This window comes from Quercus suber, unplaced genomic scaffold, assembly GCF_002906115.3.
Source record: "Quercus suber isolate HL8 unplaced genomic scaffold, Cork oak 2.0 scaffold_611, whole genome shotgun sequence".
Taxonomy (NCBI): domain Eukaryota; kingdom Viridiplantae; phylum Streptophyta; class Magnoliopsida; order Fagales; family Fagaceae; genus Quercus; species Quercus suber.
This window is the reverse complement of record NW_027070054.1, coordinates 382,011-397,762: the sequence shown is the minus strand read 5'-3', so window position 1 is coordinate 397,762 and position 15,752 is coordinate 382,011. Positions and strand designations below refer to the sequence as shown.

At 34.0% G+C, this 15,752-nt stretch overlaps 1 protein-coding gene across 1 annotated transcript; it reads left to right on the top strand.

Moving 5' to 3' along the window:
* Positions 1 to 9,818: 9,818 nt before the first annotated feature.
* On the top strand, positions 9,819 to 15,494 carry LOC111994022 (uncharacterized). The gene is made up of 7 exons (XM_065765165.1): positions 9,819 to 10,053; positions 10,337 to 10,438; positions 10,594 to 10,708; positions 12,141 to 12,256; positions 12,916 to 13,104; positions 13,892 to 14,034; positions 14,991 to 15,494. Exons 1-7 carry the CDS (start codon positions 9,932 to 9,934, stop codon positions 15,170 to 15,172), a joined length of 969 nt encoding a protein of 322 aa, XP_065621237.1. The 5' UTR covers positions 9,819 to 9,931; the 3' UTR covers positions 15,173 to 15,494.
* The last annotated feature ends 258 nt before the right edge of the window (positions 15,495 to 15,752 follow it).

The following is a 15,752-nucleotide window of genomic DNA, read 5'->3' as shown; positions in this document are numbered from 1 at the left end:
ATCTATCTATGACACTTGTGGACCAAAGAGGCACATGGCTGATGTACTTCGGTTATTTATTATGCGTTACAAAAGAGAATCTGCAAAATCATATCCCAAAAGGCATATGGGATGCTATGGAAGGTGATGATGTGGCTTTTGTATCACAGTTTGTGGCAAGAGACAATGGTTCAGATGAAAGTTTACAGGTATAAATGTTGTATTCAGAAATTTTCTCCAGTTGCTACAATATTGCCTAATTTTGCACTACATGATTGTCACACTATTTTTGGCTTATCCCTACCTAGAACTTCCCCACACATTAACCAAACCAAATTGAACCAAATCAACAAATACAGCTACAACCCAACTCAAGTTAATAAAACCAACATACAGTTACTTTAAACGGCTATACAATTAACTCTTAACAATAAACCGTAATTCGTTCCAAAAAAGCTACCTGCCAAAGCATGAAAATGGTGTGCAACAGATTTTTACATGTACAAAATTACTTTAATGTCTTTGCAAATACATTATCATAAAAGTAAATATCTTTTGAGACATGGTCCAGGCATTACAATCCAGTCAAACATGCTAAGCACCCAGCAAATATGGGAATTGATGGAATCCACATCAATTAATTTTCTAATGCCACCACAAAGCTCTCTAAACAACTTGGATATCCAACCAACGTTGTCACCTTATGGAAAATTTCAATTAGTACCACCACACTGAAAACTTAGTGTTCATAATCATGAAGTTGCTCATTAAATGAGACTGAAACTGTGAGGGTAAGGGTAATTCAAAACTTACAAACCAATGTTGAGTAGCCTACTTGTTTTCCTTGCAATCTATAAAATAATTTGAATTATTTTTAACTGAGCTTCCTCTCCCTCCAATCACTTACAAACCACATTTCTTGCTTATTGTTTTCTTATCTCCAAGCCTAATGTTGAATTGAATTGTGAAATTCCAAAAGAACTTCAAAATATGAGCACCTGATGATGCAAAAGAATTTTTTTTTTAAAGTTTTTTTTTAAATTTTTTTTTCTCAATTAGTAGATGCCAATTCTTAGTATAGAGTCATAAAATAATTGGCCACAAAGTGAACTATGTTGAACTTCATATTTGTGGATTACAATTTTTTTCCAAACTGTCCTTCAGAAATATTAAATTTTCTCATATTCATTTTGTACGTGTGTGTGACTTTTTTTATAACCAATTTGACTGCTTAATTTTACTTTAGCTCAAGTGAGTCTGATTTTGTAACTTTGGATTTTTTTTTCCCTCCTCTCTAAAGCTAATGTAAGTTGCTGGGTATTCATATCTCCACAATGATTATAAAATAAAATAGTTTTTTTTGCCTGCCAAGGATTATGCAGTAAAATTATGCAGAAAGCTTGCCGCAAAAATTGAAACACCAAAAACAATTTTCTTTGATTCTAATATCAATTTGCTTTGGCTGGTAAAGTGGGTCTTTATTCAAATATTGAGGAGCTTTATTTGCTCAATTCTAGAGCTCTCCTTCCTTGCTTTGTGGTAATATGCAAACCTTAAAGAAAGATAAAAGATGCTTTACATTATCACATTGAAGTTATGTGAATCTGTTTTGGTTATTCTAGAAATTTTGTCTAGAGGTTTCCCCCCTTCTTTGTTGTGGAAGGAATTTGATTTTTCTTTCTATCCTCTATTCAATTTCAAATATATTAAAGATTTGTACTTTTCTGCGTTAATTATATCAGCCTCTTCCTAAGTTTGCAGTTATCATGCTATTGTACACCACCATTCTTCCTCTTTATTCAATGCATGTTGTTGTTAATGTAGAAATCAATACCAAACTGTACATATTCTTGATCATGTTTGAAGTCAAATACTGCACAAACAAAACATTTTGTAGCTACTTCTAGATATGCCTAAGGGTAGTTAGCATTGGGCTGTTGAGAAAGGAAGTTTAAGTGAAAAGGTCTATCACATACTGAAACATTTGAGAATGAAAGATTTTATATTTTAGTATTGGTGAAAGCATGGCATAATATAATGAAAGATGCCTTCTTTGAAAATCATTTGAAATCATTTATTAAATTATTCAGATGCACATGGCAGTGTCAAGTAGCTCAAACTAACATAGTTTTTTTAAATTTTTATATTCATGTCATAATGAATAAGCATCCAAATCTCAGGTGTAAGCTTGAAAATCAGTGCTAATGGTGATTAAATCTATAATGTTGGAATAATATAAAAGTAATATAAGACAAAGACTTAATGAGTTTTGAAAAAAGATGCCAGCTTGAATTTTGTGCATCAAAATGCAAAACTAAACAAAATCTATTATTAAAACGACACTCAGACAATCTCACAAACACATCAATGGCATGCCAAGGATTATGCAGTAAAATTATGCAGAAAACTTACCGCAAAAATTGAAAAACCAAAAACAATTTGCTTTGCTTCTAAAACACAATCCATGTTATACAATCATGAAATTGAAGTACGATCTAATATCAATTGTTGGAAGTGGATATCAATCTAAATGGTGTAGTATACAATGGTAAAATAAAATAGTTCTTATGGTTGCCAAGGATTATGCAGTAAAATTATGCAGAATTATGCAGAAAACTTACCGTAAAAATTGAAAAACCAAAAACAATTTGCTTTGATTTGAGATGTGCCACCAACACTTTATACTTCACTGCTTCAGAGTCTTACATTCTTCCAATAAGGCACAACACATTAAAAAAAAGAGACCTGATATATTTCCAAATAAACAAAGGTAAAATAAAATAGTTTTCTTGGCTGTAAAATTATAGCACTATTGAAATGACATTCAGGCAATCTCACAAACACATCAATGGCACGCCAAGGATGCTTGTCTAATATAAACACAAACACAAACAAACGAAAAAAAAGGGTCTCATATTAATATAAACAGAGCATAAAAGTTAAGCACCCCAAAAAAAGGATTTTTTCTTGGCTGTAAAATTATAGCACTATTGATGTAGTATACAATGGACGCATTAATGAGAAGTACAATATGATCTAATCAATTCAAGAAACGGAATCTTACATATTGAAATACGTTGGAAGGTGATTTGAGACGTGCCACCAACACTTTATACTTCACTACTTCAGAGTCTTACATTCTTCCAATAAGCCATAACACATTAAAAAAATGAGACCTGAGATATTTCCAAATAAACCAAGGTAAAATAAAATAGTTTTTTTGGCTGCAAAATTATAGCACTATTGAAACAACATTCAGGCAATCTCACAAACACATCAATGGCATGCCGAGGATGCTCGTCTAATATAAACACAAACAAACGAAAAAAAGGGCCTCATATTAATATAAACAGAGCATAAAAGTTTTGCACCCAAAAAAAAAATTTGAGATGTAGAGATACCTCAACCAAAGAAGAGAGGTTCTGTTAGTATTTATAAACCGTGTGGAAAGGAATAAAGGGAGAAAGGAAATCAGATAGGCAGCCATTACTGCGAAACGGTAGAGCAGGAAGGTGGGTAGCTTTCAAACTCTCTGTTTTCTCACTTGAAGGCTTCAACTTTTTCCCCCCCTCCCTTTAAGCTTCCCTCTACGTTACAATCTTCAAGCTCTCTCTCTGCTCACATTTCTATTTGATCACACAAAACCCTGAACGCTTCCTTTTTTTTTTTTTTTTTCAAACTGGCTTGCACATTTGATATTTTAATTTCTTTTCCCTTTAAGCTGAACTGAAAAGGCTTTGGGACGGGCTTGATAGTGGAACTAAATAAATAAGAGGTGGGCTGGATTAATTATACAAATTTATTATAGGGTGATAGTGGGAGTAGTTTTAGGACTACAAATTATTCCACAACTTTTTGCTACAGCTCCAACTTAGCAAATTGTGTGTAGTTGCTTATCATTTATGCATGGACCCATTATTTTTTCTTCACTACTTACAATCTGTTACGTCACAGTTATGACAAAGAAGTGTAGTAATTGTTTGTGGTACTAGATTTTTTTCTGCTAGTAATATAAGACCCTACTGCCAAAACAAGTGTAGCAGCTGAACTTTGGGCCTTGAGGGAAGGTATCCAATTGTGCTTGTCTCTAAATCCTCTGGCGTTTGAGATTGAACTTGATGCAAAACTGGTTGTAGATCACTAGATCTTTTGAGGAAGGATGGCAAAATTCTGAAGCGGAATGATAACCTTGTGGCTGACTGTAGGGAAGGTATCAAGCAAATCTCAATGGTCAGAGTTCTTCGTTGCTATCGGGAAGCCAAATTGCTAATGAAACAAAATTTGTTATAGGAGCTTGGTCAATATTGCACAACTTTGTATGTCATCTCCAATAAGTTTCAAACGGATTAGGCCAAAAACATAGTAATAAAGTTAATTTAGATAAACTGATTTCTCTTTTTTTTTTAACAGGACAAGCTGATTTATTAGAACTTCATAGTCCATGCAAACCAGTTCGGGTGTGTGATCAATCTAAGAGTTAAAATTTTTGTTAATAATAGTAGCGTATTAATAGCATTGACAGAAAGATAAACTGTACAAAATCTAATGTTTCAATCTTTTTCAAAGTCAATTTAAGTAAGTTGGGGACAGTGTGCCCAAAAAAACTGAAACTCAAAGCCCATTGTGCTAGTTCATGGGCGGCTTTGTGGTACTTCTTTGAACCCAGCAGAAGTTGCAATTTGAGATTTTTGACTTTGAGAATTGTGTCCAGTTCCCAACTGGGTAATGTCCTGGTTTATGTATACATCCATGCAGTTTTTGTTATTCCCTTGTATGATCAAATTGTCCAAGCCCACCTCATAGTCTCTCGGCATGGCCCATTGAGCAGCTTTTGTTTCTTCTATTTCTGATTTGCGGAATGTTTTTCTTCCAAAAGCTTTCTAAAGCCTTTATATCATAGAGAGGTGCTATGTTTACAACATTTTTACAATAAATCATTGATTCTAATTTGAACCTATCACTAAAATTACTTTTTTACCTCACCAATAACAACTCATAGCAACCTGCCACATGAAATTTGTTGTGAAAATGTTATAGACATAACATTTTTTTATATCATATGACTGTTGTGTTTTTCTTTTGTTAAAAGTTTTTGGGTTCAGCATAAAATTAAAAAAAAAAAATCAATTCAGGTAAAATTAAAATTTTTTTAAGCTTGGAATTTAGGTTTAAGAAACCTTTTTCTTGAAATTAATTCCCTACAAATATTCAATTTTTTTAGCTTATTGTACTGCCATTCCTCCTGGTTTCACTACATTGGTTTCTAATTGTAGGACTTTGATTGCTAAGCAATGGCAACTAGGCAAGTTTGCAAATGATGCATATTTATTTAGAAGCCAGTAATGCAGATCCCTTAGCATCCCCGAGCAGCCAATTTTTTCATAATTTTTGTAACCCCCTAAGCCCTAACCAATATATGTGTTTTGACTATTCATCGGTCATTCAACAATTATATATTTATGGCAAAAATGCAAAACTGACCCTCTAACTTTCACTCTTTTTCATTTCAATCCTCTAACTTTCAGTTTTGTCAATTCAGTTCTCTAACTTTTAATTTTTGTCAATGCAGGATTTCGTTAAACTCCATAACTAGGCTGTCGTTAACTTTTAGTTTTATTTTTTTATTTTTTTATTTTAAATTTTGGAATTAAAAGAAAAAAAAATGTAAAAAAAAAAAAAAAAAACATTTAAACCGAGGAATCACTTGGTTTTTAGAAGGGGAACACATTTAAGGGGAACGCATTTTTGAAATTGTTTTTAGCATCTTTATTACTTTTGTTGTTAGGGAGGTGGGTTCATCAAATTGTAGATCCCACTAGATTGTAGCAACAGAGAGATTGAAAGCTTTTAGGATCACGTGGTGATGCAGTCTAATGCCATTCACTCGCAATATGGTGTGATCCTCAGTTTTGATTTCAGGTAAGGAGAATGACGTCCTCGTTCCCCTTAAATGTTGTTGTTGTTGTTGTTTTTTTTTTTTTTTTTTTTTACATTTTTTTTCTTTTAATTCCGAAAAAAAAAAATGAAAGTTAACGGCAGCCCTAACTGGGGTTTAACGGAATTTTGCATTGACAAAAATTGAAAGTTAGAGGATTGAATTAACAAAACTAAAAGTTAGAGGACTGAAATGAAAAAGAGTGAAAGTTAGAGGGTCAGTTTTGCATTTTTGCCTATATTTATTATAGGTTACATTAGTCAGCTATGTACTTATTTTTCTTTTGTTAATGAATAATCCTTTGTGAAGTCAGATAATATAACTAGCAACCTGATTCTCCAAAAAAAAAAAAAATAGCAACCTTGAATATGTAGATAAGACAAAAATCAATTACAATGCTCAATCTCAAAAAGATACAAACAAAGTTTACTTATAGCAAATCAAATCAAAACCAACGAAAAGATTACTCGTTCCACTTACTTCAAACTGAACAAAAGATTGCTACAATAATAAATTTATCAAATTGACCTAAATTAGGTTGTAAATAAAATAGCTTTAGAACCCGATTTTCTCTCTGTAGGGGCCTTTTCGTTGTGCATTGGGCTGGGCTGCCTCCTGCGGTAGTAGGCCTAAGTATTCTGAGTAAGGGAGTTGAGACCAGTCCAACTACAACTCAATTTGGTCCGGCTTGTGCGCAAACGTTGAGTCCAAGTCCAAGGGAAGACACTGCAAAGTGGGCTTATCCTCTGTTTCTGCCACAGAATGAACTTTTCTCCAGTTTCTACTGCAGGATTGACTTTTCTGTTTCTGCCATTGCCAGTTTCTACCGCAGGATTGACGTTTTTGCTGCAGAAGGAACTTTTCTCCGGTTTCTGCCATAGGTCTGACTTTTCTGCTGTGCAGCAAAACTTTCTGCCGTTTAGTAAAACCGTCTGCCATGCAGTAAAACTTTCTACTATGCAGTGAAGCTGTTTGTTGTGCAATAAAGTTTTCTGTTGTACAGTAAAACTTCCTGCTGTGCAATAGAGCTGTCTGTTGTGCATTAAAGTTTTCGACTGTGCTTTAAAGCTGTCTACTGTGCTTTAAATCTATCTGCTGTGCTTTAAAGCCTTCTGCCGTTTGAATGACTACTCTTCATTTTTACTGCAGAAATACTTTTCCACTTCCTGCACATAAACAAATCTAAAACCCAAAGAAAATATCCATCAAACAAATGTTAGTTTAAATGGGTTAGTATATTCTCAAATATGTACACATATATGAGTATATATACTTATACGTATTCACATATACATCTATAAAATATATTCTGCAAGGCATGAGAAACAAGATATATGTATATATATACTTATGGCAGGATAATGATTAATTTGTGTCAAAAGTAAAACACGTAATAACAAATAAAGAAGAAAGCTTCGGCAGGAAATGTTTAGCTCGTATAATAGCTAACACGGTAAATATAATGAAAAGGTGCTATAGCAGAATAACTAGTACAGCAAGTAAAGACACCACAGCAGGACAACTGATGCGGTAGACGTGATAAAAAACATGCTACAACAGGATGACTAAATACGGCAGATATAAATTATAATGAGAGAAATCAAATATATTTGCAATTGAAATCGAGTATTGAATCCTCCCATAGGATAAGTAAACCAAGAAAGAACCCAAACTCCAACTTGAACAACCTTGTCATAGGCTCTTGCTATAAAAGTTGTGCATTTTGGAGAATAGGCCTAAATGGCTACTAGCTATTACTTTTGGAGACTTTAAAGAGTGGGTTTTCTAAGAGGGAGGGAAAATATGGTCTATTGATGCATGCTCCTATTCCTGCCACGTTTTCTCTCTTCTTTTTCTTTCTGTCAGTTCTTTTTTACTCTTAGTTTCTTACTACTCTCCTGCCGTAGGTTATTACCTTTTTTGGTCTTTTCTTTTCCTGGGTTCCTCTCTCTGGGTACTTATTACTCTCTTACCATGAGTTTCCTCCCTTAGGTGCTTTTCCCATCCCCGGGTCCTCTTTTCATCCATGGCTAGCTCCTCCTTTTATAGTGAGCTAATTTAATGGGATTTCTCCCTTTTACCCCTAGGGCTTCACCAACTGTTTTTGGTTTGTTGTGGGCATCATTTCAAGATTACTCACCAACCCATTGGTTGCCCTGACCACTGCCATCTGCTCAGAACATGTTTGCTGCACGACAAAATTCTCTTTTGTTTGTTCCTACCGTATACCTCTACCTCTAGGTTCAAAGATCAGGATCGGGCTACCTCACTACCTAGTTCTATGGCATGCATTAGATGGTCCCAACCATTTATTACTTCTTTTGGGTAAGATACCATCCCAGCAGAATATATTCCCAAAAGAAGTTATGGCAGGAGACCAAATATAGACCCCTTTTCCCCCCACCACCAAACCATGCCCTCTGAATCCCTTTGACCGTGGGCCCACCTCCATTGTATTGGTTGGGTACAGGTTGGTGGGGCTCCGGCCTTTCTATTTTTGTCTTCTTTCATTTCCATGTCGTTCCTGCCGCAGCAGATTAGTTATGTTTTGTCCTACTGCGTGTCTCTGTCTTATTTCTTCACACGTTTCCTGCTGTGTTTGTTATTTCCTTTAGCTTGGCTTTTCTTTCCTTCACGCATTTCTTGCTACTAACACTTCCTGCTGCTCCTTGTTTCTTTTCATCGTTTTTTTTCATATCAGTTTCCACGCCTATCTTTTTTATACAAAAGGATTTGGGAATTTGTGGGCCAAATAATATTGACCGGATCAAAAGGGTATTGGGCCCAATTTATCTTCATCTGCCGAAGCCATTCTGCCAGAGAACTGTATTCTGCAGTAGATCTATATTCTGCTGAGGAACTGTATTCTGCGGTAGTAAAGCCTTCTATCGAAGAATAGGGACGTGTGTCTTCATCTGCCGAAGCCATTCTGCTAGAGAACTATATCTTGTGGCAAAACTGTATTTTGCGGCAGATTTGTATTTTGCGGCAGATCTGTATTTTGTTGTAGATTTGCGTTTTGCCGTAAATTGCTTTCACTTGCACTTTTTTCCTTGGACTTTTCTTGCTCTTCGGTCTTCTTGGTGGGTCTTTGGGCCTTACTTTTCATTGGGCTTTCTTTCTCATAGGCATTTGGGTACAGATTTGCAAAAATGGGTATCAACACTCTCTTATATGAGTATCCATGTATTTTTATCTAAAAAAAAAATGAAGGTAAGATCGTGAGGCTAGTCACTTCTTACTTTATGAAATAAATTCTTAACACAAATGACACCATGACTCTAGAGGTTAATGGTAACTTAATCCCAAGTGAAAAAGGTCAACCATTAGACTTCACACATGAGATTTAAAAAAAAAAAAAAATGAACTTGTGCAAATTATTATTTTTCTTACTTTTTTTTTTTTTTTTGAGGGAGTTTCAACTTATGACGTCCGCCCCTAATGATAGCTCTTTCTCATTAGACCAAGACACCAATCAACCTCTTTCTCAGACCAAGACACCAATCAGTAGATCTCTTATACAACCATAAGAGACTTTACCAATTTAGCTAATTGGAACGAGTCCAAATCTTCTGTCCCACTTTTTCTGCTCCACTCTATACTCCACCAATAAATACATGCCATGTGATATTATTAATTAATAACTGTAGGATTAATAAGTCAATAATGATAATATTTAATTAATTAGGTAAACATGTGGCAAGACGTGGCATATATTTATTGGTGGAGTATAGAGTAGAGTAGAAAAAGTGGGACAGAAGATTTGGACTCAATTGGAACCCACTATTTTTTTTACCTATTTTGCTTAGCACTTAAGAATGTAATTTCAAATGCGCGTTACGCTCGCACGTACCATTACTCAAAAAACATAAATATATTAAAAAAACATTTTCCCAGAAAACATTTTCCCGACAAAAATAAAAGAAAAGAACATTTGTTAACTCTTCTTCTTTCTCTTCATAATACTAATAATAATTTGCTCCTCGTTTTGTTGTTGTTATTCTTACAAAAGCTACGATGTGGGTAGAGATCTTCTGTGGCCTCATTATTTACAAGTTGTTCAAGTGCTTCTTTTACGATGACGATGTTTTGGATCTCGAATCCTCTGATTTCAATGCTCTCTTCTCAGTCGCCGATAGGTATTTCATTTGTTTTTTTTTTTTTTTTTTTTTTTTTTTTTTTTTTTTTTTTTTTTTTTTCTGGGTCTGTTTGGTTGCTGAGAAAGTGCCAGACTAATAAGAGAGTAAAAATTTCATTGAATTAAAAAAACAAAACTTTTTGTTTCTAATTTTGTTTAGGCTAATTAGCTGAATCAGCAGAAAAGCTGTGGTTCAGCATTTTCTTTGCTGCATTTTCTCGACACCCAAACAGAAAGTATGCTTATCTGATCCAATTGTTCTTCTTTTTTGAGCAAATTTGTAGGCTTGAAAAGCTTTATGGTGGAAAGGTTTATGTGGGGCTTCGAATTCCTGATGCCGACACGGGTTCACGACAGAATATCGACATGGTTCTTGTTAACAAAGGGTAAGAATTTCAAAATTTCTCAACTTTGATTTGCTGATGAGAAAATTTTGGAAAATACAAGGATATAAATAGTGAACAAAGAGAGGTTAAATAAAGTTGGAATCTTTTTAACTCAGTATGCTTCAATTTCTCTTGTTTTTATGTATTTTGCATAGGGAGGCAGTGGTGATATCAGTTAAGAATATATCAGGATTTGTATCGGTGAATTCGGATGGCAGCTGGGTTTGTGAAGGCGGCAGTAAACACAAAGCCGAACGATTTCCCGATCCTGTAAGTCATGGTTCAGATTATAGTTTCATAGTGTCTGAATTTAGCATTCTTCAAGCATTTTTATTGCTTCGAATGTTGCCCAAGAATGTTGTGAATTGTATCTATATGCAGTAATGATCATGCTGTAGATCACCAATATGTATAATACCTCAAAAAGAAATTGTTAATGGCAGCCAAGTCAGTTAAGAATTAGTTGGCAGTTAGTAGTTAGATTTTTGAAGTGCGTGTTCAATATAGTTCAGCTCATGTAAATTAACTCTAAATCTGTTTAGGTCATGGATCTTTATAAATAGACTGATGTATGTGTATCAGACTAGCATGGTGGGATACTGAGTCCGAGATCATTCTTTTTCCTTTTGTTTTCATCTTCTTCTTCCTTTATCTTCAATAGTTTGGTTTGTGTATCTCATATTACGTTCAGTTTATTTTGATCAATAGCACACCAGATGTACTCAGATAGACAGAACTTAGTAAGTGTTTCACTAAGAAGCTATAACATACGGTCCTAACTTGTTTTGTGATAGTGATATTCCTAACCTCTTCTATGTTAACTCATGCTCTTGTTCTCATTTAATTGTCAATTCCATGGATACTTGAAATGCTCGATACTTAGTAGAAAAGGTATTATGTTCGTTTAAGGCTTGCTTTGATGGGTTATTTGGTGGCTTAAGGTTATGGAAGGCTTTAGGTTCATGGTTCTGACATGTATGGAGAAGGGCTTGAATTGAAATTGTAAAAAAGAAGGAAAAGAGAAAAGTTTGTTTCTGTTTGGGTTGTCTGGACATTAGTAGTGTGCAAAAGAAGAAGAAAATAAAAAAAGAATATTCTAGGCACACATGCCTTCAACAATGCAAACCACTTGTAATCACATTAATCAATTTGGTACCTTTTTTTTGAATCAATGAAGCATATTTTTATGTATATTCATTTGCTTTTATTTTTCTTGTTAGGGCTAGGAATCTCAATTTAACTAGTAAATTAAAGGCCTTATAAAACTTAATAAAGACTCCTAATATGGGTAGCATAGATTTAGTGTTTGGCTTACAAAAAGGATATTTTTTCTATAGCCATGCAATGGATGTGGAATCAAGATGTTCAACTTCGTTTGTATTTTTAATGTGTAAAGTTGGAAATTCTTATTAGATTATGAGATTGTAGATAGTTCAAGCTCTCTGAGTTTTACATTATGCAAATTTGAAAGTTTAGGGCCTAGACCCAATCTATACATTCTCTACCACATTTATATTCGTCTGTCAGAAATGACTTTTTTAAAGAATTTTTTTTTTTTGAAAATTTTCTTCTTTATGATTTTCTAGGTTAGTTTGGTTCTTTTTCTTTTGTAGATAATGAGAATCAGGTAGAAGGGTGCAACTTGGTTGCCTGTTTGTCCACCACATGTTCTTACAGCTGTTAAAAACCTTTCATATTTCAGGTGGCAGATACTAAAAAACAAGCTTCAATTCTTGAATCTTATCTTGAACAGAGAGGAGTTGCTCTGCCAGAAGGATATTTTTCTTGTAAAGTTGTACTGCCTAATCCAAAATTTCGGTATGCATGGAAATTTCCCCAATGGTGTGGTTATTAAAATAGATTCACAGTTCATCTAATCAAATTTGAAGTGTACTCATGTTCTAACTATCAACGTCTGCAATTTTTAATTTTTATGTTTAGGCAGCATTTTGTCTGCTCTGTTGCTATAGTTTCTATCCATTAATAATTTCATTGGCCAAGGAAATCTTGAGAGAACATTTTCTTTGTTGATGGTTGATATGCGATTATTCTCATTTCTTGAGTTTTTTTGAGAGGATCTTCAGGGGCTTTTTACTTTTGGGTGTGATTCACTATATGGAACCATTTGCACATTCATCTTTTTTTTTTTTTTTTAAATTATTATTTTTTTTAAATTTTATTTTTGGTTTCTTCTCTAGAGGCTTTGCATATTTTCAAGCATTTGTTGCTTACCAAGTCTTAGCAGAATTTCTTGATGAAGTTGTGTTTAGGTTGGAAGCTGATGGAGGGGTTCAATAACTGAAGCTCACATTATTTAGAATTTAATTCACTAGTTTTGCAGAAAATTTGTTTTTTGCTATTAGGAAAAATTAATACTACCTGACTTCAGTGTCTGCTTATACTGAATTATTTCATCATAGTTTGAATTTTAGCTGAATTTCTATTTATGTGAATATTTTTATATAATCTCCTTGTAGTACCATCCAATCAAGCCCTTTTCCATCTGAAGTCATTACCTATGACCAATGGGTACAGCTGAAACCAGAACCAAAGAGCATGTTTTCTGGTTGGATTAAAGGTGCCTTTCGTGGTGGAAAGAAAGAGATGCAAGAATCGATACATCAGAAGCTAAATTTTACCCTTAGCACAGCTCCAATGTGGGATAGGTGTGTTGCTATCTATATCTTAAAAATTTGATGCATATGTTGTCTGCAAACTGCATAATTCTATATATTTGTGTGTAATGTCAAATGTTTGGTGGATGATATTAAACTATGCTTGAAACATTTTAATTGACTGGATGCTGGAACCTGCCTGTGCTCTTGAAGCATGATAGGAAATTTATTTTGATTACTTGAAATGCATTTCATGGTGACTGTTGGAGGTAAAGAAATAATTGTATCTTTTGTGGTGTGAAGCTGTCTATCATTGAGTTACATAAGTGCTTTTGATGTGGTTGTTTAAGTGGTCTCGTGACCACTAATGTGCTATATTTTTTTAGATTTTATTGATTCCTTGAGATTCTAATTTTAGCAATAGCTACCCTATAATTTCAGATCCTTTTCACATAAAAATGAAAAAAAAAAGATTCTTGTTAATTTGGTCCTTTTGCCTATCCCTGTTAACAAATTTAAAACAAGGATGAAGAAACCCAAGTCCCCCAAAAAAGGAGCACCCTTTTTGAGTGAGGTTGATGGGCTCAGGGAACCATTTCATTATGGTTGAGACAGCCTTGAACCTATTTGCGCTTATTAGATTTAGTTGTAGGTTTTTTTCACTTAATATCTCTAATGAAAAGAAAAAGAATCATATGATCTAATCATGCAAAACTTATTTCAATTTAAAGTTGCTGGCCTTATACAGAATTAAATTGTTAAATAGTTGGTCATATTCCCCATTCAGCACTCAAATTTAGATGGTTGTCGAACAGTTGTTTCTTAATTGTTTCTGCAGGCTGGAGCTAAAAGGAAATAAATATGTCCTTGGGGAATTTCTGGATTTCAAGGGGAAACAAGAAGACAGCAATGCTTTGAAAAATATCAGAAGATCAAAAGTTAGTCACCTGATCATCCAAAAGACGAGCATGTTTGGATTAGGTAATCTCCCATCTTTTGCAATTTTTGCTTGCTTTTTGGATAGTTATGTTGGAGTACTGAAAATCTGGTATTTTAAAGGAAGGAGCCAGAGTCTTATACCTCATGGTTAATGATTAGATATTTGGTATACAGAATATTGAAGGCTTAAGATTATTCCATTTTACGTCAGTTTTCCAGGCACATAAACTTGATTGGTTGGCCAATTTATGCATATGCGTTAGCCCTAAAATCATATTAACAGTTAGTATCTGTTATTGTGTGACTAAAAAGGAAAAAAAAAGTTGTGTGATGAAGTTTCAAGAAATAAAGCCTAGCTACTAAATATGCTAGTTTGTTTTGAAGAGAATAACCTCTTGTCTGGTCGAACTTTATCAGGCCATTTCATTCTATGGGTCTTCCACCTATTTAAAATGCAAAAGGATGTGTAGTTAAAAATATTGTGTGTTGAACACTTTGCTATATTTACGGTATACTCTGCATTTTCCAACAAAGGCTAATGAGCTCTAGCTCAAATGGCATGTCCTCCCCTTATAAAAGTAGGGTTGAGGGTGAGTTTGTGGATTCATTACCCAGTAGGTGCTTGCATAACTTACCAATATATGTATCTATATTTTAAACCAGATTAACATGTTTTAGCAGTCATCATTATTGTAAAGCTTATCAAAATTTAAAACTAAGCAAATGACTATATATTCCCCTGATTTTTGCCCTATCACTAGTTATCTGAAGGAATACTCGGTAATGAGTTGATGCCCTTTAATAAGTGAGGCCTTTTATTTTCTTCATACAATTGTGGTTTTTCCCATGATTGTTTGTGCTATTCATCAGTAGATTAAATCCTCTTATTTGTGCTACACACACGCACACATCTCTTAGATGCTGTTTCATCTATTTTCGCACCTATGGTTTCTCTAAGATTCATACGATTTATTCAAGTTTCCATGGGCCAATTGCAGCTCACTCAAAACTCCAAGTTCTGTATTCTCCTCGGGATTATCGGAGTGAAGGGGCTTCAGGTTCAGAGTGGAAGGAAGTTACTGTAAGATCAAGTACTGAGGTTCTCTTTCGGCCAGATAATTCAACTAAAGTCCGAAAATTCAAGCTCTCTTCAGTTGTTTCTTTGACACTGAGTGCCTAAAGAAACCTCAACTGAACACATGTTAGCATTTCTGCAGGACGGAAAAGGTGAGTTTGTCATGTTAGCTTTGAATTCCTTTCTTGTTGTAGCATCTTAATTATTGGTTATGCTATGCGGGTATATTGTATATATTGTAGTGGAGAATGAATTAATTAAAGTGCTTAGTTCATGTGGGGAAAGAAGTTTAAAGAATTGACTTAAAATACCATACCAATTGCACCAAGCAAAGAAACAAACTGTAGTTAATATAGAAATGTAATGATTTTGGTTTGTACTTGGATTTTTTAATATATATATATATATATATATTTTTTTTTTTTAATTTTACGCATTTAATATTTTATATATTTTACCTATTTAATAGGATTTGAAATGAGAAAATCCCCCCATAAAGATAGGGATGATCTTTATTGATGAAAAGATGGGAGTCACTTGTGATGGTTTGATTATGTGCAGAAGAGAGCGATAAATTCACCAGTGAGGAAGAGTGAGTTGATTTTAGTTGAGGAAAAAAAAAGGTAGATGAAGAGTCAAACAAATATTAGTAAAAATATTAAAAAAAAAAAAAAAAAAAAAAAAC

Excerpts from the sequence above, each read along its gene's own strand:
- LOC111994022 (XM_065765165.1), top strand. The coding sequence starts at position 9,932 with ATGTGGGTAGAGATCTTCTGTGGCCTCATTATTTACAAGTTGTTCAAG. Across the intron at positions 10,709-12,140 it reads CCGAACGATTTCCCGATCCT|GTGGCAGATACTAAAAAACA; the intron begins GTAAGTCATGGT and ends TTCATATTTCAG. Across the intron at positions 12,257-12,915 it reads CTGCCTAATCCAAAATTTCG|TACCATCCAATCAAGCCCTT; the intron begins GTATGCATGGAA and ends ATCTCCTTGTAG.